General features: G+C 53.8%; 10 protein-coding genes across 10 annotated transcripts; 5 read left to right on the top strand and 5 right to left on the bottom strand.

Moving 5' to 3' along the window:
- Positions 1-382: 382 nt before the first annotated feature.
- On the bottom strand, positions 383-2,266 carry CLAFUR5_06765 (Hydroxymethylglutaryl-CoA lyase, mitochondrial; the record flags this gene model as incomplete). Its single annotated transcript, XM_047905913.1, has 1 exon — positions 383-2,266. One exon carries the CDS (start codon positions 2,264-2,266, stop codon positions 383-385), a length of 1,884 nt encoding a protein of 627 aa, XP_047763191.1.
- A 281-nt stretch (positions 2,267-2,547) lies between these two features.
- On the bottom strand, positions 2,548-4,120 carry CLAFUR5_06766 (uncharacterized protein; the record flags this gene model as incomplete). The annotated part of the gene is made up of 3 exons (XM_047905914.1): positions 2,548-2,751; positions 2,805-3,750; positions 3,807-4,120. The coding sequence occupies 3 exons, from the start codon at positions 4,118-4,120 to the stop codon at positions 2,548-2,550; spliced, it is 1,464 nt and encodes a 487-aa protein (XP_047763194.1).
- A 1,041-nt stretch (positions 4,121-5,161) lies between these two features.
- Positions 5,162-6,786, top strand: CLAFUR5_06767 (uncharacterized protein; the record flags this gene model as incomplete). The annotated part of the gene is made up of 3 exons (XM_047905915.1): positions 5,162-5,384; positions 5,432-6,513; positions 6,571-6,786. The coding sequence occupies 3 exons, from the start codon at positions 5,162-5,164 to the stop codon at positions 6,784-6,786; spliced, it is 1,521 nt and encodes a 506-aa protein (XP_047763193.1).
- Positions 6,787-6,943: 157 nt separating this feature from the next.
- CLAFUR5_06768 (NADH:quinone reductase) lies at positions 6,944-8,132 on the bottom strand (the record flags this gene model as incomplete). Its single annotated transcript, XM_047905916.1, has 4 exons — positions 6,944-7,081; positions 7,157-7,885; positions 7,947-8,029; positions 8,090-8,132. The coding sequence occupies 4 exons, from the start codon at positions 8,130-8,132 to the stop codon at positions 6,944-6,946; spliced, it is 993 nt and encodes a 330-aa protein (XP_047763186.1).
- A 170-nt stretch (positions 8,133-8,302) lies between these two features.
- Positions 8,303-9,283, top strand: CLAFUR5_06769 (Peroxisomal acyl-coenzyme A thioester hydrolase 1; the record flags this gene model as incomplete). Its single annotated transcript, XM_047905917.1, has 2 exons — positions 8,303-9,190; positions 9,242-9,283. 2 exons carry the CDS (start codon positions 8,303-8,305, stop codon positions 9,281-9,283), a joined length of 930 nt encoding a protein of 309 aa, XP_047763185.1.
- A 224-nt stretch (positions 9,284-9,507) lies between these two features.
- On the top strand, positions 9,508-10,874 carry CLAFUR5_06770 (Acyl-CoA dehydrogenase fadE12; the record flags this gene model as incomplete). Its single annotated transcript, XM_047905918.1, has 2 exons — positions 9,508-10,580; positions 10,634-10,874. 2 exons carry the CDS (start codon positions 9,508-9,510, stop codon positions 10,872-10,874), a joined length of 1,314 nt encoding a protein of 437 aa, XP_047763760.1.
- Positions 10,875-12,152: 1,278 nt separating this feature from the next.
- On the top strand, positions 12,153-13,673 carry CLAFUR5_06771 (Dual oxidase 1; the record flags this gene model as incomplete). Its single annotated transcript, XM_047905919.1, has 1 exon — positions 12,153-13,673. One exon carries the CDS (start codon positions 12,153-12,155, stop codon positions 13,671-13,673), a length of 1,521 nt encoding a protein of 506 aa, XP_047763173.1.
- A 300-nt stretch (positions 13,674-13,973) lies between these two features.
- CLAFUR5_06772 (uncharacterized protein) lies at positions 13,974-14,343 on the top strand (the record flags this gene model as incomplete). The annotated part of the gene is made up of 2 exons (XM_047905920.1): positions 13,974-14,171; positions 14,224-14,343. The coding sequence occupies 2 exons, from the start codon at positions 13,974-13,976 to the stop codon at positions 14,341-14,343; spliced, it is 318 nt and encodes a 105-aa protein (XP_047763758.1).
- Positions 14,344-14,468: 125 nt separating this feature from the next.
- On the bottom strand, positions 14,469-16,292 carry CLAFUR5_06773 (Phomenoic acid biosynthesis cluster cytochrome P450 monooxygenase; the record flags this gene model as incomplete). Its single annotated transcript, XM_047905921.1, has 1 exon — positions 14,469-16,292. The coding sequence occupies one exon, from the start codon at positions 16,290-16,292 to the stop codon at positions 14,469-14,471; it is 1,824 nt and encodes a 607-aa protein (XP_047763759.1).
- A 582-nt stretch (positions 16,293-16,874) lies between these two features.
- CLAFUR5_06774 (ABC multidrug transporter I) lies at positions 16,875-21,501 on the bottom strand (the record flags this gene model as incomplete). Its single annotated transcript, XM_047905922.1, has 2 exons — positions 16,875-17,214; positions 17,282-21,501. The coding sequence occupies 2 exons, from the start codon at positions 21,499-21,501 to the stop codon at positions 16,875-16,877; spliced, it is 4,560 nt and encodes a 1,519-aa protein (XP_047763763.1).
- Between the last annotated feature and the right edge of the window lie 1,234 nt (positions 21,502-22,735).

The raw sequence follows: 22,735 nt of genomic DNA on the forward strand, positions 1-22,735 counted from the left end.
TGATCCGCTCAATGCACAAATACCGAGCTATTCCCGACGATCATGTGCTCGGCCACGGACAAAAGAGGCGGCTGTCGTGCTCTTAAACGAAGACCGTAAAAGCGAGCGCTGCAGAATAGGTCTTGCACATTCAATACTGTTGATGCGCTCGAGGTGAGGTGCAGTATATCGCTTCCACGTCTAGGGCGAGTGCTGCGCTACACTGTTGCTCTTGCAGCAGGCTGCAGCTCAGAGCTGATCCGACTCCTGTATGGAAATGCATGGACGGCCGCCTCTTCTGTCCAAAGCCGCCAGTGTACAACAATGCCAAGTCATGGAGCACATGCGCTCCAATCTAGGCTCTCAGTTCAAGCACCTACAGAACGCAATCGCAGCACTGACTTCAGGTCTCTTGAGATAATGCGAACTTGGCCCAGTCCGCAGGCTCCTTCTTGAGCAGTTGAGCTATCCCATATTCTCCCTCCGATCCCGGCTTCATCATCGTCCCGAAACGCTCCTCGATGAGAGCCTCCTGCTGCAGTCCTCCCGCATCCGACCAGGCTAGTTGAATCAGATCCTTGCATTTGGCCGCAGCTCCTGGTGCACAGCGGCCAAGTTGGCTTAGATACTTGTCTGCGGCAACGTCCAGAGCTGCTGTGTCATCTGATACCGAGTGAACCGCGCCAATGCGAAAAAGTTCGTCAGGTGAGACCCCTCTACCACTGAGGCAGGCTTCTCTGAAGAATGCGAATCCCCACTCCCTAGCCATGAAGCGCGATATGATCGCTGGCTGAAGCCCCAATCTCACTTCAGTGAGACTCCATTTCGCGCTTCGAGATACAAGACGGACATCGCACGCGAATGTAAGACCAACACCTCCCCCAAAGGCCGGTCCATCCACCAGTGCTATCGTCGTTTTCTTGCATTCTTCTATCGCGGTGAAGAGCCCCTTGACGAGTGAATAGTAGCCGCCTTCAGTAGATGTTCTATCAGTACTGGGACCAAAGTCCATCCCGGTACAGAAATATCGGCCCTTTGCAGTAAGAATGATGTGGAAAATGCTGGGATCTTGAGAAAAGTCTTTGAACAATTTCGTAAGGGACTCCAGCATGTTGCCAGTCATCGAGTTGCTCTTCTGGGGTCTGTTGAGCACGATCTTGGCTGCGGTTCCGCATCTGTAGACGAGAACATCGCCAGTTGATACTTCAGCCTTCCACACTGTGTCAGAGGCATCACTTTCCGCTACCTCCACGACCTTCGATCTGCCGCTCATCTCCTCGGTCCTGGTGGGCACAGACTTGGTGGTCTTGTCAACAGATCTTGCCATCAGAGCGGCTCCAGCGCGGCTGCGGTTGGGCACGCCAACGCGACTCGCGATCCAGTCTCCTGCTTTTGATAACTCGACGAGATCAATTCCGGTCTTGATACCAGAGCTTTCGAGCATGTACACGAGATCTTCGGTGGCCAAATTTCCCTGGGCGCCCTTTGCATAAGGGCACCCGCCTAGCCCGGCTACACTGGCGTCAAATGATCGTATCCCCAAGTCATACGCGGCGACTACATTGGCCAAAGCCTGACCATATGTATCGTGGAAATGGCCAGCCAGCTTGCTGGGATCGACTCTCTCAAGCAGGACCTCCAGCAATGCCCGGGTCTGTGAGGCTGTTCCTACACCAAGAGTGTCTCCTAGCCCGATCTCATAGCAACCCATTGCCAACATCCGCTCGACGACGTACAGCACTTGCTCCGGCTTGGTAGCGCCAGTGTAGGGATCAGCGAAAAGGCAGGATGTAACTCCTCGAACTGCCAGTCCGCTCGACAGCGCCTTGCGGGCTACGGAAGCTGCGATGTCTAGGGCCTGCTCGACAGAGGTATTCTGGTTCGCTTTGCTGAAGCCTTCCGTCGCCGATGCAAACACCTCTATACTCGAAGCCCCTGCCTCTATGGCATTGTCCAAGCCACGCATATTCGGTACCAAAACTGGTAGCTCCACGTCCCGTTTCTGCGCCCACGGTCCCACAACATCCATCACCTTCCGGTTGTCAGCCAGCTGAGGGATCCATTTGGGCGGAACAAACGACGTTGCTTCGATGTTTCGAAGCCCCGCGACAGCAAGCCGCTGGATTAGTTCGATCTTGACATCGGTCGGGATCTGGGCTTTCACATTTTGCAGGCCATCTCGTGGGCCAACTTCGAGGATGCGCAGTCGCTCAACGCTGGCACTAGAGAAGGCACGTCCGACTCGATGAAGTCGCCTTAAGCTGTTGTTTAGAACAAAGGCCATCATGTTTCGCCAGAGCGTTCATTTGTTCGATGCCTTTGTGCGAGATAGACAGCCGACGCGAGAGTTCGGCGAAGGAAGATCTGCGAACGTGCGTCGAGCCGCTTTATTCCCTCGGGTCAGCCACTCGCGGATTCAAAGTGCGGGGATCGAAAGCACATGATTGTCCAGTCTGTCCTCACGATGACAACAACATCACCCTGGATCTTGTTGTGCTTGCTGTGCAGCATATTGATGAGGGCAATCCTGCCTGAGTACAGCTCAAGAGAGAGATATGGATACCATACTCAAGCCGCCGGCGATAGAAGATCTCGATATCCAGCGAGGACATTGAGATACTCCCGCTTCTTCAGCTCAAACGCCCAAGAGCCGTGGGCATGGGTCAGGAGATCCACATAGCGCTCATAGTGTCCCACGGCCAATTGTAGCCATGGATCTTCGTTTCCATCTGTTTGCTCCTTGGCAGTCGAGAGGGCTTTGCAGATCATCAGCTAGAACAGCGGGTCAGTCTGACTATTGGGATGCACTACTGAGTATTTCATACCGTCTGTGCATATGCACGCGTGTGTATCGGCGTCCAGAGTGTCAAATATTGACGATCATGGTTGACCAAGCTGAAGAATGCCGACATGACCTTGTTTGAGGATCGTAACGCGCCACGCCAATCTGGGTTCACCTCAGCCGCCGGGTTGTGAGCGAGATACAGCATGCTCAATGCAAAGTTGTAGTTGCTTGCAATCATGATCATCTGTCTCCATACTCGTCCATGCTGACGGGGAAGGTCAGGATTGTTGAATGGCGGATCAATATTGTCGTAGATACGTTGTAAGTCCGAGATGAGGCCGGCCTTATGGGCGATATCTTTAGCAATGGGCTTCCCCAGGGCCGACGGGAGACAGATGTTCTTCTGCATGAATTTCGAGAATTTCCAAATGGCGCGCTGATATGCGATGTCTGTCTTGCTGCCGATGAACGCGATGTCGATGTCGCCTCGCTCCGATGATAGCATCTCTCTCAACCTACTGTCTAGATTGTTGTCGCCGTCTTCGCCAACCTGTAACTGACTGACGTCAATGGTGTGGTGGCAAGATGCAGGGACCAGCTCAAGAAAGTACGACAGCGAAACATCCTGGAACATGAAAGCCTGCCACAGTGCACACCGAAGGTGCTTCTCCGAGATTGACGTGTATGCAGCTGGAGGGAGGTGCAACTCCAAGCCATAGGCGACTTTCTGTAAAATGCCGGAGAACGTCCAGCAGTCCGCTGTCCGGTTGTTAGTCACGAAGTAGTTGCAGATGAGAATTAAAACTTGGATGGTTCCCAAAGACCATTCACTCAGGAACGAGCCTAGGACCAGAGCTCGATAGCAGCACGACAGGTACGTCTCAGAGATGGATGTGAAGTCTGCTGCCGTCGGATCGTGTAGGTATAGGTGGCCCGAGGCGAAGACAATAAATTGCAGCGCAACCCAAGTCGTGTTGAAATTGCTTCTGTGTCGCCATGAGCGTCCTAGCTTCGCATGCATGCCAGGGGGGAAAGAGCCTACCTTTCATTCGCGGGAAGCGCCCAAAACTCCTCGAAGCGGTTCCGGAACATGTTCTCTGAGATAATAGGATATAGAGGATCTATGTGCTCGAAAAATGACGAGATAAGCGCGTCTGCTCGTTCTCTCGTTGGAAGTGCGAAAAGCACTTCACCAATGTTGCCGTCCGGGCTCCAAAAGTTTCGGAAAGGGTACATGACCTGCCCATCCGCAGCTTGCTCTTCCGCCGGTGGCCATGTTGAAGGCGATTGACGAGAGCCTGTAGAGTCTTCAACAATTCCATGGCTGCTGGTGAGTGGAGATTGACTGATGGACATGGTGTAGGAGGCCAGAGAGGACGATAGCGGCTGCATGTGGAAATCTGGACTGTTTACGTGCGAGGGGTGTTGATTGGCGGGTACCGGGCCGACGTTATTCCGGAGCTTGTGCTTGCCGAGAATGCAGGTGATTCGAGCGTCACTGCTCGCTCACATACTTTGTGTAATGTGTTACGAGCACCACACCTGACTTCACAAGCCTCTTCAATGGCAATCTCGTCGTGGCCCCGAAGATGTTGCAATACTTGGTGCTCGGCATAAAGCACGAAACGATGTTGGCTTTCCCCTCAGATCCTTTGTTACTCCGCAAAGAGGCTGTACTTGGCTGAACCTTGCGGCTAGTCGGAACGAAGACGAGCAAAGGAGGGGGGAGGAGGGGATGATTACTACAGCATCGTTGTCGGAAGTGGCCCATGACATCCAGACGCTTCTATTTTTATTGCCGAAAGCTTTGCTACATTCTCAATGTCCTCACCCAGCACCTTCAGGACCTTCGAGCGTAGTTGCGAATGTCCACAGGCACATGGTGCTGTGGGAGAGGATATTCTCGTGCTCACGAATGGTCACCATCATCGCAGAGCTACTTCGACTGCCTCGACTGACCAGCGATGTCATCTGCATACACCCAAGCAAGACGGCACAACTGCATCTGGTCGATCAGCCCGGGCCACGAAACGTAACAAGCCGACGCTCAACTGCCTAGAATGCGTTGAGCGCAAGTCGAAGTGTGATCGTGCACGCCCATCGTGTTTCACTTGGTACGATTGTGTATCCTGATTATTTCCACCGCTATCATGTGCTATTCACTGACCACTCATCATAACGCAAAGTATACGGCGACAGACACAATGCCAGTATACACCTATTGCGAATGTCATTGCTGCTTCTTCCTCCCATCAGCAGGATGGCTCAGGGTCACGCAAACGGCAGAAGATCAATCACGCCCCAGCTAGTAGACTGTCTGTACAAGACGAAGTCAGTCCGGACACAAACGCTGCGGAATCTGCACACATTACCACCACATCGCCTCCCATCATCGCCATGGCCGACGACAATGACAATGGGGACATGGACTTTGGGCAGAGCTTCGTAAACGGAAGCACGAACGACGAGATTGACCAGATTCTGAACATGACGCCGCTCTTCACCAACGACGTGGAGACCTTTGCCCCATTGATGATTCCCTCGCCACCATCCTGCGCACAAAATGAGCGTCATGCCCTGCTGAATCTCTTTGGCACCACAAGCGTCGAGCATCCTTTCCGTGCGTTATCACGAGACTCGTATGCGACCAGTGCTGACTGATAGCAGAGAACTATTGGACCGACATGGGAGGGCTCGTCGAGGTTGTCACTAGCTTGCCGAGCAAACCAGATGCAGATCGTCTCATCGAGCGGTACTTTGAGACAGTCGACCCACTGTACCCCATCATGTCGAAACATGCATTCATTGCCGATGTCGAACGCTTCTGGCAGCTTTCTGATAACGACAAACACAGGCACGACCCTGCCCAAATTGCATTACAGTTCGCGGTATACGCCAACGCCATGCAGGATACAAGCCTTCAGAAGGGTAACGAGGTGCAGCTGAGTACGGCTGCTTTCTACCTGAGCTGCTGCCACCAGACACTTTGCATATCGAACTACCTCAACCGATGCTCTTTGCTCACCATTCAGACAATGATCTTGATATGCCATTTCATGATCGCCAGCAACCGGACTGCCGATGCCTGGACAATTTCTGGCATCGTGCAACGACAGATATATGGTTTGAAGCTCAACCGCTGCCCCAAAGAGCTCGGCTTGGACATGGATGTGGAGAATATTCAGATCCGCCTTCGACTTTGGCAGGCAGCCATGCTGCAGGATGCCCAGCTATCGCTCCGACTACGACGGCCTCCGTCAACTACGTTCTTCAATGTCTCTCATCTCGACGTCCAGGCCTTCACGGGTTCCGCACTGGAGACGCCTCGCGATGTCGCTTATGTGCGTGCCATGTGGCAATGCTCAGCACTCATTCAGGAGACCATATGTAGTCCTCAGTCCTGCCGAGAGCCCTTGGTCGCCGATGCGAGCCACCGAAGCCATCTTATTTCCCGTTATCAGGACCTCTACGGGGAATTTGAGGAGCCTTTCTGTCAGACAGCTTCAACTCGATTCGACAACCTGGCCCCGCGTGTGCTCTACCAGATGGTCACAGTCACGACTACGTACTTTCATGCTCTCATGCTTCTGTACATCGAGAAGAATGACAAAGCAGGCGTTCACAGCGATCCTCATGGTGCTATCCGGGCAGCCCACGAAGGAATGACAGCCTTCTTTGCTGTCTTGCGCATTTCCCCTGGACAGATTCGAGTTTGGGCCGCTGCGCATAGTCGGGTGTACGCCATGGCAGTATGTATAATGCATGTCATTTTCAATCCATTCAAGAAGGCTAACAATCTCCCCAAGGTTGTGATAGGTACTATGCTGGTGGTTTACAAGAACAACCATGTCGCAACGAAACAGGCCATCACTGATGAGCCACAGCTGATGCTTGGCAAAAGTGACTTTGATCGCTACATTAGCATGCTGAGTCGGGCGCAAGGGTCAATGGAGTTCAGAGTCTGCCAGCGAGAACGTTTGGCGAACCTGAAGACCTTGCAAGTTGCTGTACTTGAAGAATAGATTGAGCAATGATGGACCCTGTTATTCTGCGGCAAGTCGAAAGCAGGTACGTCCAACAATGTATATGACATCACAGCAATAGTCCTTGCCGAAAATAGTCTCATCTGCGTCAACACGCGACGAACTTTCCACGCGGTATTCAGTACCGCCATAGCTCCTACATCTTCGCCGACTCCTTGTACTGTGAGACATTGGCAGACAATGCACCCTGGGCCTCGGCTTCTATCCGTCTGAGGAGATCTTCACACGTCGGCACATCTTGGATCATGCCAATGCAGATACCGGCGGTCCAGACCTACAGCACATGTCAGTCAATGGCAAGCCCAATCGATCCTCAGCTTATCGCAACGAGGTCATCAGGGATACGTACGCCGTGATCGGGGTCTCCATTAATGAACACCTGCCTTCCTCGCTGCCCACTCACATACTGCTGCACCTCTTTGAACTCGCCTGTCGGACTGGTTTTTTCGATCTCATACGCCGCTTCGGATACCTTATTTCGGAAGTACCTGCTGGTGTTCTTCCAGCGTCGCAAGACCAATTGCGTATCATTTTCAGTCGCGTTGACGATTGCTTGCTTGATGTTCATATGGACGGGAGCTTCCTGGGTACACATGAAGCGGGTGCCCATATTGATACCGGAAGCCCCCAGCGCCAATGCCGCGAGAAGACCGCGTCCATCAGCGAAACCTCCGGATCCTATAAACGGCGTTCGAAGCTGTTGACGAGCTCTTGAAAGCAGCACCATATTTGGAATGTCAGTCTCGCCCACGTGGCCGGCACATTCGAAGCCATCAATCGACAGAAAGTCGACGCCCATTCTTCGCTCTGCTGATAGTGCGTGGCGAATGCTGGTACATTTGTGCAGGACGATACAGCCGGCTTTCTTGAACATGGCCACGTACGGCTCGACTAGTCCAGCAGTCTCGACAATTTTGACTCCCTCCTCAATGATGACCTTGGCATACTCCTCGTATGGTGGCGGATTAATTGTCGGGAGAGCTGTGAGGTTCACCCCGAACGGATTCTTCGTCATTTCACGGCATCGCCGAATCTCTTTCCTCAGATCTTCTGGTGTTGGTTGGGTCAGCGATGTCAGCTGAGGTCTCACATGTCAGCCTGAGAGCGCACATCCGTGGTTGAAAACCCTCGAGACATACAATGCCCAGACCACCTGCATTGCTCACCGCACTAGCGAGTTCCACATAGCCAACCCATTGCATACCACCTTGTATCACGGGCACTGAAACATGTGGTCGTCAGCTGATGTACCATTATACGTCGCCGACGCGGTGCCACTTGCCTCGAATGCCAAGTTTCCGGGTCAGCTGAGTATCGAAAGGCATGGTTAGTACTCCGCGCCACTGTTCGGGTTGGTGTCCAGCACAGATCGGATGTCGAAGATGCCTTATGACACTTTGACGTTGCCAATCGGTAATAGGCAATGCGTCAGCAATAGCGATCATCTCCTCATGGATGCTTGTCACCAATATGTGTGGCCATCATTACAACAAGCATGGAGGGCTCTGGTCAAATCGAGGCGCTGAATATGGAGGAGCTTCTCAAGCTTCGCGCTCTCGGTTCAAACATCTGCACGAACGCCTGTGATCCGTGGCTACCGCTCGGAGCGCAGGGTATCTACGGAGGCACGATGGTTGCGCACTGTATAATGGCTGCTCGGGCTACTGTGCGGGGCGATTGCTCCATTGCGAGCCTACGCAGTACTTTCGTGCAAGGAGGAGCGCCAAGAACTCCAATTCATTATAAGGTCGACGAGCTTGAAGCAGATGCCTCACTGCCTCTGCGAGCTGTACGGGCATCCCAAAAAGGTCAATGCATCTTTACGGCTGTCGTTAGGTTCCAGATTCGGCCACACCAGGACGCGCGGGACTCTCTCGCCATGCATCAGGCGACAAGCAGAAAAGTCATGGGCCCCGTCAAGGACGGCGGAGGTGCGGCAGAGTGTCCGTACATCTGCAGCGATCTTGAGGTGTCGTCCGATCCCCAAAACAGTCCTCAGGACATCACAATATCTCAATGGGTAAAGGTTCGCCGGCCGCTCATGCTCGACGATCCCATGGCACAGCTTGCGGCGATAGCCTACATGAGTGACAACTACCTCCTTCCCATGGCGACCCGCGTACACGGCATCCACTGGGTACGCGACCCGGAAGTACTACCTTCCTCGCTCAAGCCTTCGCAGCTGCAACCCATTGATGAAGGCGTGAATTTGATGGTCTCGCTCGACCATACCATACTCTTCCATCCAGTGGCAGAGGCTGTCCGCGCGGATGCCTGGATACGTCCCGAGATGCAGTCTCCGTGGGCAGGACATGAAAGAGCTTTGGTTTCGCAGAGAATGTTTGCGGCAACGGGTCACTTGATAGCAACAGTATACCAGGAGGTGAATCGTTACCACTCCACCACAGGGGCAACCGGCTAATAGTGTCTCCAGGGTGTGCTGCGAATGAATCAGCCCGCATATCCGATGCTCTGAGTAGGATGTGGCGTACATCTACTTTTGCAGGCTCGGTCGACGGAAATAAGGACTGAGTCCGACACGTTGCGGGAATAAAGGTCGTCATGCACGACATGAGCTCCGCCTTTCGGCATGCTGTACTCCACACTTGCACTGCGGTTCCATCTCAGTCTCTCGCACTACTATATGAGCGAACCGACCAGTCACCGCCGCGCGTCGCCTGAATAGAGACGCCTGCAAAGATGTCAATGCCACATCTTCTCATGCGATGCCCGCTTCGATCTGCCGCTCGCGCACGGCCGTTGAATTCCTTGCCACGCAAGTCGCCCCGGTCCATCGGTATAAGGAGTGCTCATGGCCAAGCGACCGAGTTTCTGCAGATGAACGACCCGGATCTTACTGAGTCCCAACGAACAGTGCGAGAGGCTATCGCCAAAATCTGTCAAAAGTTTCCAGACGAGTACTGGAAAGATCTCGACGACCGTGGCAAGTTCTCCCTGGAACTTCACTCTGCTCTGGCCAAGGATGGATGGCTGGGCATATGTATGCCATCTCAGTATGGCGGCGCTGAGCTGGGCATCTCTGAGGCAACGATCATGATGCAGACTCTATCCGAGTCCGGTGGCGGGCTCACAGCTGCTAGCTCGGTGCATATGAATATCTTTGGGCTTGAGCCTGTGGTGAAGTTCGGCACGGAGGAGCAGAAAGAGCGTTGGCTGGTTCCTCTCATCGCTGGAACAGAGCGGGCTTGTTTTGGCGTGACAGAGCCCGACACAGGTCTGGATACGCTGAAGTTGAAGTCCATGGCCGTCCGTGACTCGAGCGGAGACTCCTACACGCTAAACGGATCAAAGATCTGGACATCGACGGCGCAGACAGCTGAGAAGATCCTAATACTGGTACGCACCACACCATTAGCTGAGGTTCAGAAACCTACCCAAGGCCTTTCACTATTCTACACAGATCTCGATCGCTCGGCTGTAGAGGTAACGGAGATCAAGAAGTTAGGCAGAGCCGCAGTCGATAGTAACATGCTCATGTTCGACGGCTGGAAAGTTCCAAAAGAAGACTTGATTGGAGAAGAAGGGACTGGATTCAAGATGATCATGCACGGCATGAATGCTGAACGTCTTCTTTTGGGTGGCGAAGCAATGGGACTAGGATTTGCCGGACTACGAAGAGCAAGCAACTATGCCCGAGAACGGCATGTGTTTGGTCGACCAATTGGCAAGAACCAGGGCATCCAGCACCCACTGGCAGACTCGTGGATGAAGCTTGAAGCCGCGAGGCTCTTACTGTACCAAGGCTGCAAACTGTGAGTACACCATCTCGATCAGAAGGACCTTCCCGCTAACATGCACCGTACAGGTACGACCAGGGTTACGCCACCGGCGAATATGCCAACGCGGCCAAGTATCTGTGCGCCGAGGCTGCTTTCGAGGCTTGCGAGCGAGCTGTCATGGTGCATGGAGGCATGGGATATGCCAAAGAGTACCATGTCGAACGGTACTTCCGCGAAGCCATGCTGCCCCGTCTGGCGCCTGTGTCGCGGGAGATGATCTGTAATTACATAGCGGAGCGGGTGTTGGCTTTGCCGCGATCGTATTGATAGATGGAAGAGATTCATGAGCGTCCTCAAGCCCACTGCATAGTATCAACTAGCGTACGCTTCGTGCTCCCAGCAGGACTGAGCTGCTAAACCACCCATTGTGCATGCAGCAGGTCCAGTCTCGAGCGCTGCCGACCTAAGCGCTTCAGGCCGGGCTTATCAATCTACTCGTTAATCGATCGACCTCAATTCTTTTCGGCCTGGTATGTGGTGACTTGTAGCTTCGGAAAGAGGAAAAGGAAGACGAGAGAAGTGTTGCTCATGCATTCTATTGCCTTGAGTCTTGCCTATGTCTCTTGGCAACATTCTAGGCTTGGAGGCCCTGTCAGGGAGTACATCGACCGGCTCCCAGCCAATGCTATGACCTAGAATGGACTGACGGGTGTGGCTACTTGGCGGCATTCACTGTATTTGCTGGTGCTTTGATATCGTAGAGAAGGCCGTGCAGCTGGAAATTGAGGTCAGCCGATTTAAGCACCCTCGTCGATTCCGCTGGTTGTCGCCCGGTACACTCCTAGATACGTACACTCCTAGATACCAGAAGCATGCAATCTTTACTGCGACCTTCGCAGGGTGTTCAGCATGCTGTCGCATACACCATGTTCCCTGGCATCACTGTCGACACTTCAACACCTTCAGAGGCCCTGCAGGCTCGCCATGCAGAGGTCCTTGGGCGGAGGAGGCCTGTATGGACAGCACCAAGGTCTATGCCATGCTAAGGGCATCCGAGAGCATGAGATGGTTTGACAAGAAGTGGTTCGAGAATTGGCTTTGATCTGTGAGCGAGCTGGAAGTGAGTTGCTTCTTTGGCAGAGGTGTAATACGCAACGACATACTGTCCGAGACATCATCAATGCCTCTCGTTGCTGTACATCTGTAACGGAGAGTCGCTCTTGGCATCACAAGAGTGGACGCGCAACCCTGTACCGCTGGGCTGGCAGAGAGGTTCGTTTACACGTGGTTTACAACTTTCTGGTCATCTTGGCTGTTTGTCTTGGCCAGCGTCATTCACGGCAGCCACGCCCGATCGTCACTCTTCTCTGTGTCTCAACCTTATCCACCTCACTACCGCACTTTACATGCCAACACACTGCTTGCCACTGGTCGTATAGCACGTGGGAGAGCCAAGAGTATCACATCGTCGCGATCCTGACGTGCAGCGCCCAGAGGCAGCAGAAGCTTGGCTGCAATGGCAAGAGGAGTGCTGAGCATGTAAGGGAGTATATAGGACGGCGGTACGCAATGTTCCGTTTGCAGGGCTAAGTCACCATCTCTCGTATGTATGCGATGGAAGGTCTCTACCCAGTAATCTCGAAGGACTTCACGCTCCTCAGCGAAAAGGAAATCAACGACTTCTTCGATGACCTCGACAAGGACAAAGATGGCAAGATTACGTTTGAAGAGCTGGAAGCGACGCTACACGAAGTGCACGAAGAGCTAGCACCGAAGCTGCAGAAACACCACATCCTACACCCCCATCGACGAGATCTGGAGAAGAATGCAGGTCACAGCAAAGGAGACGGGCTACACGCCTTCCTCTGCCGCATCATGCCCGAGTGCGGCGCGCAGCTGGAACGGAAAGAGTTTGTCGAACACGTGAAACGATGGGAGGTGCCCAGCCAGAAACAAGCAGACTCGCAGGAGAACGACAAGGAGGACAGGGCCGAAGAGCAACGGCTACCTTTTCGGAGACGAATGAGAGCATATTGCGCAGTCCACGCGCCGAACATTCTGTTCGTGGCCTTTGTGGTCGCCTGTCTCCTCGGCATTGGCCTCTGGCAGATGGTCATATACATCAAGAACCCTGCCGCACGAGCAGCGCTCGGGTGGGGAGTCATTGTGGCGAAGGCGTGCGCTGGCGTGCTGTATCCGACGCTGTTCTTCATGGTGTTGTCGATGAGTCGGCCGCTTTCGACGTTTCTCAGAAGATTCTACGCGCTCAGTCGATTCATCAATTGGGATCATAGCCAGAAGCTTCACATCATTATGAGCATTACTGGCCTGACGTTCGCAACGCTCCACGCGATTGGCCATTTGACTGGATCTATGCTGTACGGCTCGAGGCGTGGGCAGGGAGACGATGTCGCCTCCTACCTCGGTGCAAGTGCAGTCAATGCGGAAGGATACAGACCATATGTGTGGTACGTGCGAAGTCTGCCAGGCTGGACTGGTGTTACAGCTTTGGGCTTGTTCTGGACTATCAGTCTGCTGAGCATGCCCTACGTCCGAAACTATTCCTATGAGATTTTCCAGCTTGGTCATCTCCTCATGTTCCCGATGTTCAGCCTGCTTTGCGCTCACGGGACCGCAGCGCTTCTGCAAACACCCATGATGGGCTACTGGCTAGCCTTCCCAGTCCTCCTTGTAATATTCGAGCGAGTTGGGCGGGTCGCAAAGGGCTTCATGAGTGTACCAGCGCGGATGAAGGTACTGGAAGGCGGCGATGCTGTAGTCATCACGGTCAAAGAGCCTCGCGGCAAGGACTGGAAGTACAGCGCTGGCCAGTACCTCCTGCTGCAAGTCCCAAAGATCTCCCTCTGGCAATGGCATCCATTCACAATCTCATCGTGCCGCGGCGACGAGTTACAAGTCCACATCAAGATGGAAGGCGACTGGACCGAAGCGCTCAAAGACAAGATGCCAGTCGACGAAGACATCAAAGTCGGCATCGACGGACCCTACGGCGCACCAGCCCAACGCTTCTACGACTACGACTACAGCATCATCGTAGGAGGCGGCATCGGCATCACCCCCTTCTCCGCAATCCTCACCGACCTCGAAGAAAACTTCTCCCAATAACGCAACCCCTGGAACGAACGACGTCAATCCCGCTCCCTCTCACGAGCCCGCTCTTCCCGCCGCTCCTCACGCGCCAGCACCCCCGCCTCCGAAAAGACCAAAGAGCAGCTCGAAAAAGAAGACACGGAACCCGCCCGAACCCGCTGTACCAACCCCGACCGCCGCGTCGACTTCCACTGGACCGTCCGCGAAAAGAACAACTTCCTCTGGTTCTCCGACCTCCTCAACCGCAGCATTGCCGGCGCCGGACCCCTCAAGAAGCGTGATCAGCTCGATCTGAATATCAACACGCACATCACCATGAAGCGGAAGAACATCTCAACGCACGTGTTCCGCTACATCCTCGATGGATACAGGACCGAGGCGGCGCCGTATTCTGCACTTACTGGACTTAAGCAGCGTAGCCATTTTGGACGGCCGGATTTTGGGGAGATTTTGGAAAGGCATTTTCAGGATTTGGTCGAGGATGGGGTTGTGGAGAGGAAAGTGGGGGTTCTCGTAAGTTTACTATATTTCAGACGAAATAGAGACATTGCTGACATCTTGATAGTATTGCGGCACTCCCATCGTGGGCGAGATTCTTGCTGATAAGTGTCACGAGCTTACGGCCAAGGCTAGGGATATGGGTCTACGAATTCGATATGACTTTTTGATGGAGGTGTTTGGGTGATTCACTTACAACGACAGTAATGACACATATGATAAGCGTTCATAGCCAGCGAGCCAGCGAGCGACCGATAGCGACAAAGCGCCACAAGACCAGTACACTTTCTCCCTAATCCATTACACGCACCCTCACTTCCGTCTCCTCAACTTCAACTTCAAACCCTTCCCACTCCCCTCCGGCACATTATACACATCATTCATCTGCAGCGTCAGAATACTAACACTATCCCTGATCCTCGCATCAAGTCGTGTTTCAACCTGCGCTTGACTCTCAACTTTACCCTCCGCGCCAAGTTTCAGCGGAACAGCGGCAATCTCATGCTTTCTAAACAGCGACAGGAAAATCGACACAAACTCCACCTGCGCCATCTTCTGGCCCGGACAGACCCGCGGACCTGCTGACCAGGGTATGAAGGATCCCCTGGGTGGCTGGAAGAGCTGCAGATTACTGTCGTCGTCGTCGTCGTCGGTGTTGTTGTTGTTGTTGTTGTTGTTGTTGTTGTTGTTGTTGTTGAACCAGCGCGTAGGCCGGAAGAGGTATTCATCCCTATCGCTGGGCGATTCGGCGGGACTGAGGTTGAGGTTCCGCCATATCTCTGGATCAGTGTGAACGCCACAGACACTCACGTAGACGGTCGAATTCGCGGGGATCCACAAGGATCCCTTCGAGGTGGTGATAGTTTGGGCCGTTCTGGTCATTTTCGCGAGATGAATTACTGGCGAGTAGAGCCGCAGCGTCTCCAGCATTACAGCGAGGATGCGCGTGGCTTGCGGGAATATGGCGCTGTAGTCGAGTTCTGCGGTGGGATCTGCGGGCATGATTTTGTCGATTTCTGAGAAGAGCCAGCGTTGCCATTGTGGGTAGCGGGCGAGGAGGACGAGGGCGTAGGAGAGGGTGTTGGCGGTCGTGTCGAAGCCGGCGGCTGTGAAGATGAAGAGGTTGCCGAGGATTTCGTCGTCGGCGAGGGCTTTGCTGCTTCCCTTTTCGCCCTCGGAGGCTTGGAGGAGTTGGCTCATAATATTGCTTCGCGATTGGTCGCCGGCGTCGACTGTTCGTTGCTTTTCTTGGGCGAGGAGGTCGTTGGTGTGGATTGGGAACTCGTCGATGGCGTAGCTTAGACTTTTCAGGAATTTCTGGCCGGGTAGGATACTTGGGTAGTTGTCCAAGAACCACTTCGGCAGGATGATCGGTCCAGCAATACTCTCGATGACCACCTTGACGGCTTCCATATACGTCAGTCTAAACCCTTCCTTCGGCTTTACATTGGCATTCTCCTCATCGCTCCACGGCACACTAGACCCCATGCCAGCTCCCGACAGAACATTAATCGTGATCTTCTTCATCATATCAAACAACCTCCCCGTCTCCCCCTCCTCCCCCTCCCCCACAACCTCCCCCAGCAACCCCTGCGTCTGCTCAACACTCTCCCGAAACACCGTCCTCGAAATCCTCTCATTAATCGTACTCGCCACAACTTTCCTCTGCCGCGCCCACGAATCTCCATCCGACGTTAGAACATTGTGCCCAAACCTCGACATGAATAATGTAGTGAAATCATGCGGCACGAAATCTCTCGGCCTCTTCAGAATCTCCGTGGCCACTTCCGGATCCCGGGTCGAGAGCTCGTATTGTCCGGTCGTGACCATGACCAGATTGTTGGGGTCGCCTTGGGGTGCGGCGTATTCTTTGAAGGGGCGGAGGCCTTCGTGGAATTCGAAGCCGTAGATGGTGAGGGAGAGGCGGCTGTAGATCCATTTCGGGAGGTATTTCTTCAGATGTGGACGCAGGGGGACTGAGGAGATCATCCAGAGGAAGTGGTTTTGGTCCCATGGGACGATGAAGTATGGCATGCCGGATTTGCGGGCATTGGTGAGGTTGCGGATCAGGTTGTAGAGGAAGGTGGAGGAGTAGGATATGATCAGAGCGCTGATGATGGTGAGTAGAGAGATCATCGTGGTGGTGGTAGAGGTACAAAGAGGTAGACCTAATGTCGAGAGGTGGAAAGATGATGTGTCGCTGCGTTCAATGATGCTGTGTTACCACCGTCACCGCTCCCGTCTTCGCTTTCGGGGGTATGTTCACTGCTGCCGATGAGGAAGTCACGCAGAAGGATTTCAAGAAGAAGCCATGATTATAAGCACAAACATTGCAACCTGCAGCGCAATATCTCCTACATGCTGACTACACGTCAAGATAGGATGAACGATGGAGGCTGATCCTTGTCGAAGGATAGCCAATCACAACACGCCGTTGACGAAGAGGAACAGGAAGGTGTCACTGCCAGTCAGACTTGCGTACACGTCTCACATGGCGCTCGCATGGCCGCATAGCATATCACATATCGTGCGGGCACAGTAAAGTGCTGAAGAAATCGCATCCACACTGTCAAACTTTCTTCGAGCTGTAGAACCATACCATACCATACCAATACACCACCACCGATGTCCAGTGATGCCACCCCCAATCTACCTCTATCCCCAGAGCCCAAGAACACCACGCTACCATGCAAACAAGAAACAACACCTCCCCACCATCTACCGTCTATTAAAATTCAAGTACCGACTCCCAATAAACAGCAAAATCAAATTACTCCCAATAAACGCGGTCAAAATGCCAAGATCCCTCCACCTATGACTCCACGAAATGCCAAGCGGCTCATAGAACTGATCGCCCACGCTGTACGCACAGTACGAGCAATCCGAAGTCTGGTTGTTGGCAATGTAGCCCGGTCCGCCCGCCGCGAAGAAGGCGGACATGTACTCTCCGCAAGTCTGGCCGGCTGGGGCGGTGAAGCGGTTGAACTCGATGTCGGTGCAGATCACGGGTTTTTCGTGGAGTTCGTTGGACACCAGGCCGGCGATGAGGCGGGTGAAGCTGGGTGGAGTGTTAGTGAGAGGTTATGGGTAAGGTGGTGGATGGATGGGGGGGGGGTGAAACTTACGGATCCAGCTGGTACAGCCATGCGCGCCAGAAACCTGGAATTTGCGGCTTGGGTACCGTGACACCACAGAAGAGGGCGAAGATGACGATCAAGAACGGGTTCAGCAGAACCGCGATGAAAGTGCTCGGTGTCAGCGCGGAAACCATCTGGCCGAGCGTGACGGAAAAGAGCTCGGTGATTAAGACCATCAGGAAGTTGTATCCAGCTCTGTTCGACACGTGGCTGAAGCCTGGGATGTAGTAGAGCGGGAGGAAGAAGCCAACAGCGCAGATGATACTGTATGGCATTTCTGCCAGGACCATTGACGCGGCGAACGGGAACTGCTTGTAAGTCTTCGATGCGGCTTCGCGGTAGTAGATCAGTCTCGAGAGATCATACTTCGGCTCGACCTGGGCCAGGATAAGTGCCGGCAGGACCGTGACCTGGAAAATGATGAAGACACGGTACTGCAGCGACGTCCGCGACTCGTCAAGGCTCAAGAACATGAGACCCGTCAACAGCGCGATGATGACATGGTTGAACAGCCTAGTGAACCCATAGTTCGGCGAGCGCCAGAAGGACTTGTGCGTGCGGAGCTGAACAGTCTTGATCTGATGCCAGAGCGGCGTCGCGAATTCCTTCTGCTCAACAGCAGGCTGAGAACCAACCTCTTCAATACGTTCAGTCTTGATGCGTACGATTTCGTCCTTGGTGGCTGCGAGCTCCTCAGAGTCACGCCAGATCTCACCCCAATCTTTGTCGCCGATTCGTGCAGCTTGACCGGCACCGATGGCATCCAGCATCCACTCGGCTGGGTTGGCGTCTGGTGGACAGTGTGCGCCGTACTTCCGGAAGTAGTCGATCAGAACGCATGCGTCCTTTCCGATGTCGCCGAAGTAGACAGTCTCGCCGCCACGCTGCAGCAGAAGCAGTCGGTCGAAGTTTTCGAAGAGCGATGCGTTCGGCTGGTGAATCGTGCAGAGAATTGCCTGGCCTGCTCCGGCGAGCTTTCGCAAGAAACGGACGATGTTGAAAGCACTCTGCGAGTCGAGTCCGGAGGTTGGTTCGTCCAAGAAGAGCAGCAGTTCCGGCTTAGCAGCCAGCTCGACACCGATGGTGACTCGCTTCCTCTGTTCGACGGCAAGACCTGCGTCTGTATCTCCAACAACGGCATCCGCAATGTCTTCCATCTCCAGAAGCGCGATAATCTCCTCGACATATGCGTACTTCTCCGACTGTGGCGTCTCGTACGGCTGTCTCAAGTCGGCAGAAAAGCGCAGAGCCTCACGCACTGTCTGTGTCCCCTCGTGAACATCCAGTTGCTCGGCGTAACTCGTACCACGCTGGAACGCAGTGCCAGGTGGCTTGCCATCGATAAGTTTGTCACCAGTGATCACACCAATATTCTTGCGAGAAGCAAGCACATCCAGCAGCGTAGTCTTACCAGCGCCGGACGCGCCCATAAGTGCAGTTAATTGTCCAGGCTTGACGTAGCCAAAGACATTCTTCAACAGTCGCAGTTGTCCTGATGGGACCGGCACATCGTAGCACAGCTCTTCCCAGGTCAAGACAGCCTTCGACTCGATCTTGAGGTCGGAGCCTTCGCTGGCTTCACCCTTCTCGCGACGTGCTGCCTTCTTTGCTTTGAGCGCATCGTTAAGCTCCTTGCGGGCCTTGTCCTCCTTTGCGAAGAAGGTGAGAGTCTTCCCGCCAGCACCCCATTTAATGTACTCTCCCAGGAACATGTTAGCGGCCAAGAATGCAGTGACGAGTACAATGATGATGCCCCAATTCCGCCAAAGCTCATCAGGTCTGTACGAGAATGCTGTTTCAACGTAGTCGGTTCCAGAGACGAATGATTGGCCTGGAGTGCTGCCTGCGAGGGTACAAGACTGGTGAGCAATATCACCGTAGCCTGGACCGGACGGAACAAGATATGTACCATCGCATTCAAGATCAAGTCTGCTGAACTCGTTGACCATCATAGCCGAGAATCCAAGACCGAGAGCGTTGATGTAGAAGATCCAGCGAAGCCACACCTGCTGCGACTGATACTGGATCAAGTACCCAGACGTCAGCACAAACAGCGTGATGATGGTCGCAGCGAATTTGATGGCAGAGTCAAAGTCCGGGCACAGACAACCCACAGTCCGGAAGAACAGTGTGATCGCCAAGTATCCCGAAATGATGACCAGATAGAACGTGAAGAACGCCCCAGCATCGTATACGAGACCGCACATGAAGTAGACCATAATCGAGAAGACCAGAATCTGCACCGCCGAGAAAGCCAAATCAACCAAGATCTGCGCAATCCACAACGCCGACGGCCGATGGAAAGTGTACGCCCGATGCTTGTTGACGATCGTCCTCCCCATCATGACAGTGCCCAGCTCACCAAACGCCTGGAAACAGTTGAACAGCAATGCGATGAAGAGGACACCTCCACGGGTGAAAGCTCCAGCGCTGGTCTTGGGCTGTTGCAGCCAGACGGTACCGATAACAATGGCGATGACGATAGAGGTAATCCAGGAGACGACCAACGAGAAGCGATCTTGCCACTTGAGGATAAACTGACGCTTCATCAGAGCCCACATCTGCAGATGGAAGGGAATGGAGTAGACGGATTTCTTCGGAGCGTGGCGTTTACCTTGGGAGACGGCGGTCTTGAAGTCCTCGAAGACGTGCTGTTCTTCGTCGATGATTTTGCGGTATTCGCCAATTTCGCTTTCTAGAAGGGTGGAGTACTTGGACTTGTTGAAGGCATCGACGAGATCGTCGGGGGAAGATGGGGCGTTGGATGCGTCGCGGCCATCCTTGTACTCGCGTTCGAATGGGTCGGTGCAGCCGGTGAGGTAATCTGGTGTAGTCTGTCGAGGCTTCTCGCGGAAACCAAGGCCTTCGAAGTATGCGCGCGCTTCCTGGGCAGGGCCGAAGAAGACCTGTCGGCCCTCATCAATGACGAGGACTTTGTCGAACTGCGAGTAGATGTTCTCGGACGCCTGGTACAGTGAGACGAAGGTAGTGGTGTTGTAGATGTTGGTCATGACTCGCAGGGACTTTGCATAGTCGAGAGCAGTGGACGCATCGAGTCCGCGGGTACTGTTGTCGTGTGAGCACACCGCAGCACCGGTGATCATCATCTCAGCGATTGAGACGCGCTTCCTCTCACCACCGGAGATACCACGCACGAAGGGGTTGCCCACGATCGTGTTCTTCGTGTGCTCGATGTTGAACATGCGGAGGAGCATGTCAATGACCTTGTCCTTGAACTGGTTGGTGGTGAGTCCGCCAGGCCGCTTGCCAGGGACCTTGGTCTCGAGTGCAAAGCCCAAAGTTTGCCCAACAGTCAATGTAGGGTGGTGCACATCGTCCTCCATGCAGTAGACTGCCTCTCCGCGATACCGCTTCTCGAACTCCTCGTTCGTGAAAGGCCCATAGAGAACCTTGCCATCGAGGTTGGTGTATCCGAATCGCTGGTTGGCAATGACTTTCAAGAATGTAGTACATCCACTGCCCGGTCGTCCCAGCACAAGCACCATCTCACCCGGCTTCACAACACCCTTGAAGTCCTGCAAGATATTGACCTCTCTCCCCTTCTTGCCAAACCCAAACAAGCCCATCGTGAACTTGACCGGAAAGCCAAAGAAGTCTGTGAACGCATCCGGGAAAGTCTTGACGAAAATCTTCGCTCCTCCCATTCCCTTTACCGTGAGGTTCTCCCATATCACTCCAATCTTCTTGCTCTTGATGCCAAACTCCTCTTCCAGCTGCTTACTCGACCGCAAATACTCTTGCAGATCAAAAGCACCCTCATCCTCGCTCGTCCCAGGGCTGGACGTAGCCTTCTCGAGATCTCGCACGAGTTCATTGATCTGCTTCCCACTCTTGCTGCTCGTCCGCGATTGCTGTCGCGATATGTGGCTCAACTCCCTCTGCAAATGCGACCACTCCCTATGCGCACCCTCGACATTAACGCCATTGGCACCATGATGATGCTTCTCACTCTGTTCCCACGACGGTCTCCTCGTCGAAGCAGCATCCTCCCCTTCCTTCGACGAATTCGTCAGGTAGCTCTGCCTCGGCTTCTCCTCGTACGCTTCGGTTGCAAGTCCAGCTTCCTGATCTCGCGCTGTGGGATGCACACCCGAGCTCGGGACCTCAGCATTACCTGCGATTGTCCCTTGCCCGCCGTGAACATGTCCGACATGTCGCAGATGGAGTTCCTGCTCAACTCGCTCCATCGCTTCCTCGACCGGGGCGGAAAGTCAATTCGGCTGATACAGTGATACCAGTACCCTGGACGGGGCCGCTGTTTGACTCGATGCGCGCCAATCAGCAGAGCGTCTCGGAGCGGATAGACTCTACAGGGTGTGGTATGTCGACCAGATCCCTGGTATTCGCACAAACACACGAAAGCGTACAAAGAAAGGGAAAGGCGGTAGGTTCAGACCTCAGGAATGGTGGTGAGGCGGGTGTACACAGATGGCGAAAGTATGAATCGGTCAGGAGAGCCACAACAGGCACAAGATCTGTTTGTTACTCACTAGTTCGACATCGGATTGGTAGAGATTCTGCCGCGTTCTTGGTGTCCTTGCCGAAAGTACCAAGCACGGCTGTGGCATGAATCCGAGCCGGTGGGAAACACTGCACAGCTGCAAACAATGCTTTTTTGCTTGCGTGCTGTGAATCCTTTGGAAGGACTTTGGGAGGTATCTCCGCAATCGCTGGCTCCACTTAAAAACCCTCTGCACTTCCTGGAAATGGACAGCGGTCTCGAAGGCGTGGAACATTCAACATGCTGTTGTGATGTGCTGTGCGATTGGCTCATCATTGTGATTGATCTACAGACACCTCTGGAGCTGTGAGGTTAAGCCTACAAGCCACTCAGACGATGGCTGCAGCTGTCAACGATGATCCGATGACAGGAGCATCCATGTGACGTGCGCCTTCTACTTGCAGAATCAAGGATGCTTCTCATGAAGGATGTTGATACACTACTACCATATCATTACTCGTCACTTGTGTCGCCCGTCCCAATACCACTATACTCCTCGCTGCCGCACACCGTACGCCGTACGCCTCGCTCGTTGTAGTACAGAAATATTACCAATCTCAACCACTCTATCCGCAAGATTACTGATTGTGAATACGCACTTAGTTCCTTCGTCCAATGAATCATTCGAAATGGTTCGAGGCATGTGGAGGCATGTGGAGGCATGTGGAGGCGTGTGGAGGCATGTGGGGGCATGAGGAGGCATGTGGAGGCATATGGAGCCCACAAGTCTGCCGTGCGGCCGTGTCCGCGTGCGCGGGCGAGCAATCAAAGCACTCGCATCTCTCGCATCTCGCTCGTCTCGGTGCCTGCATTACAAAGCAGCAATGCAGTAGTCGCACAGCACAATCTACGCTGGCTGCACAGAGATGGTCCTTGCCTGGTTATGCTGTGCACTCGAGCCGTGTTTCACGTCGTGGCAG

Source organism: Fulvia fulva, chromosome 6, assembly GCF_020509005.1.
Source record: "Fulvia fulva chromosome 6, complete sequence".
Taxonomy (NCBI): Eukaryota; Fungi; Ascomycota; class Dothideomycetes; order Mycosphaerellales; family Mycosphaerellaceae; genus Fulvia; species Fulvia fulva.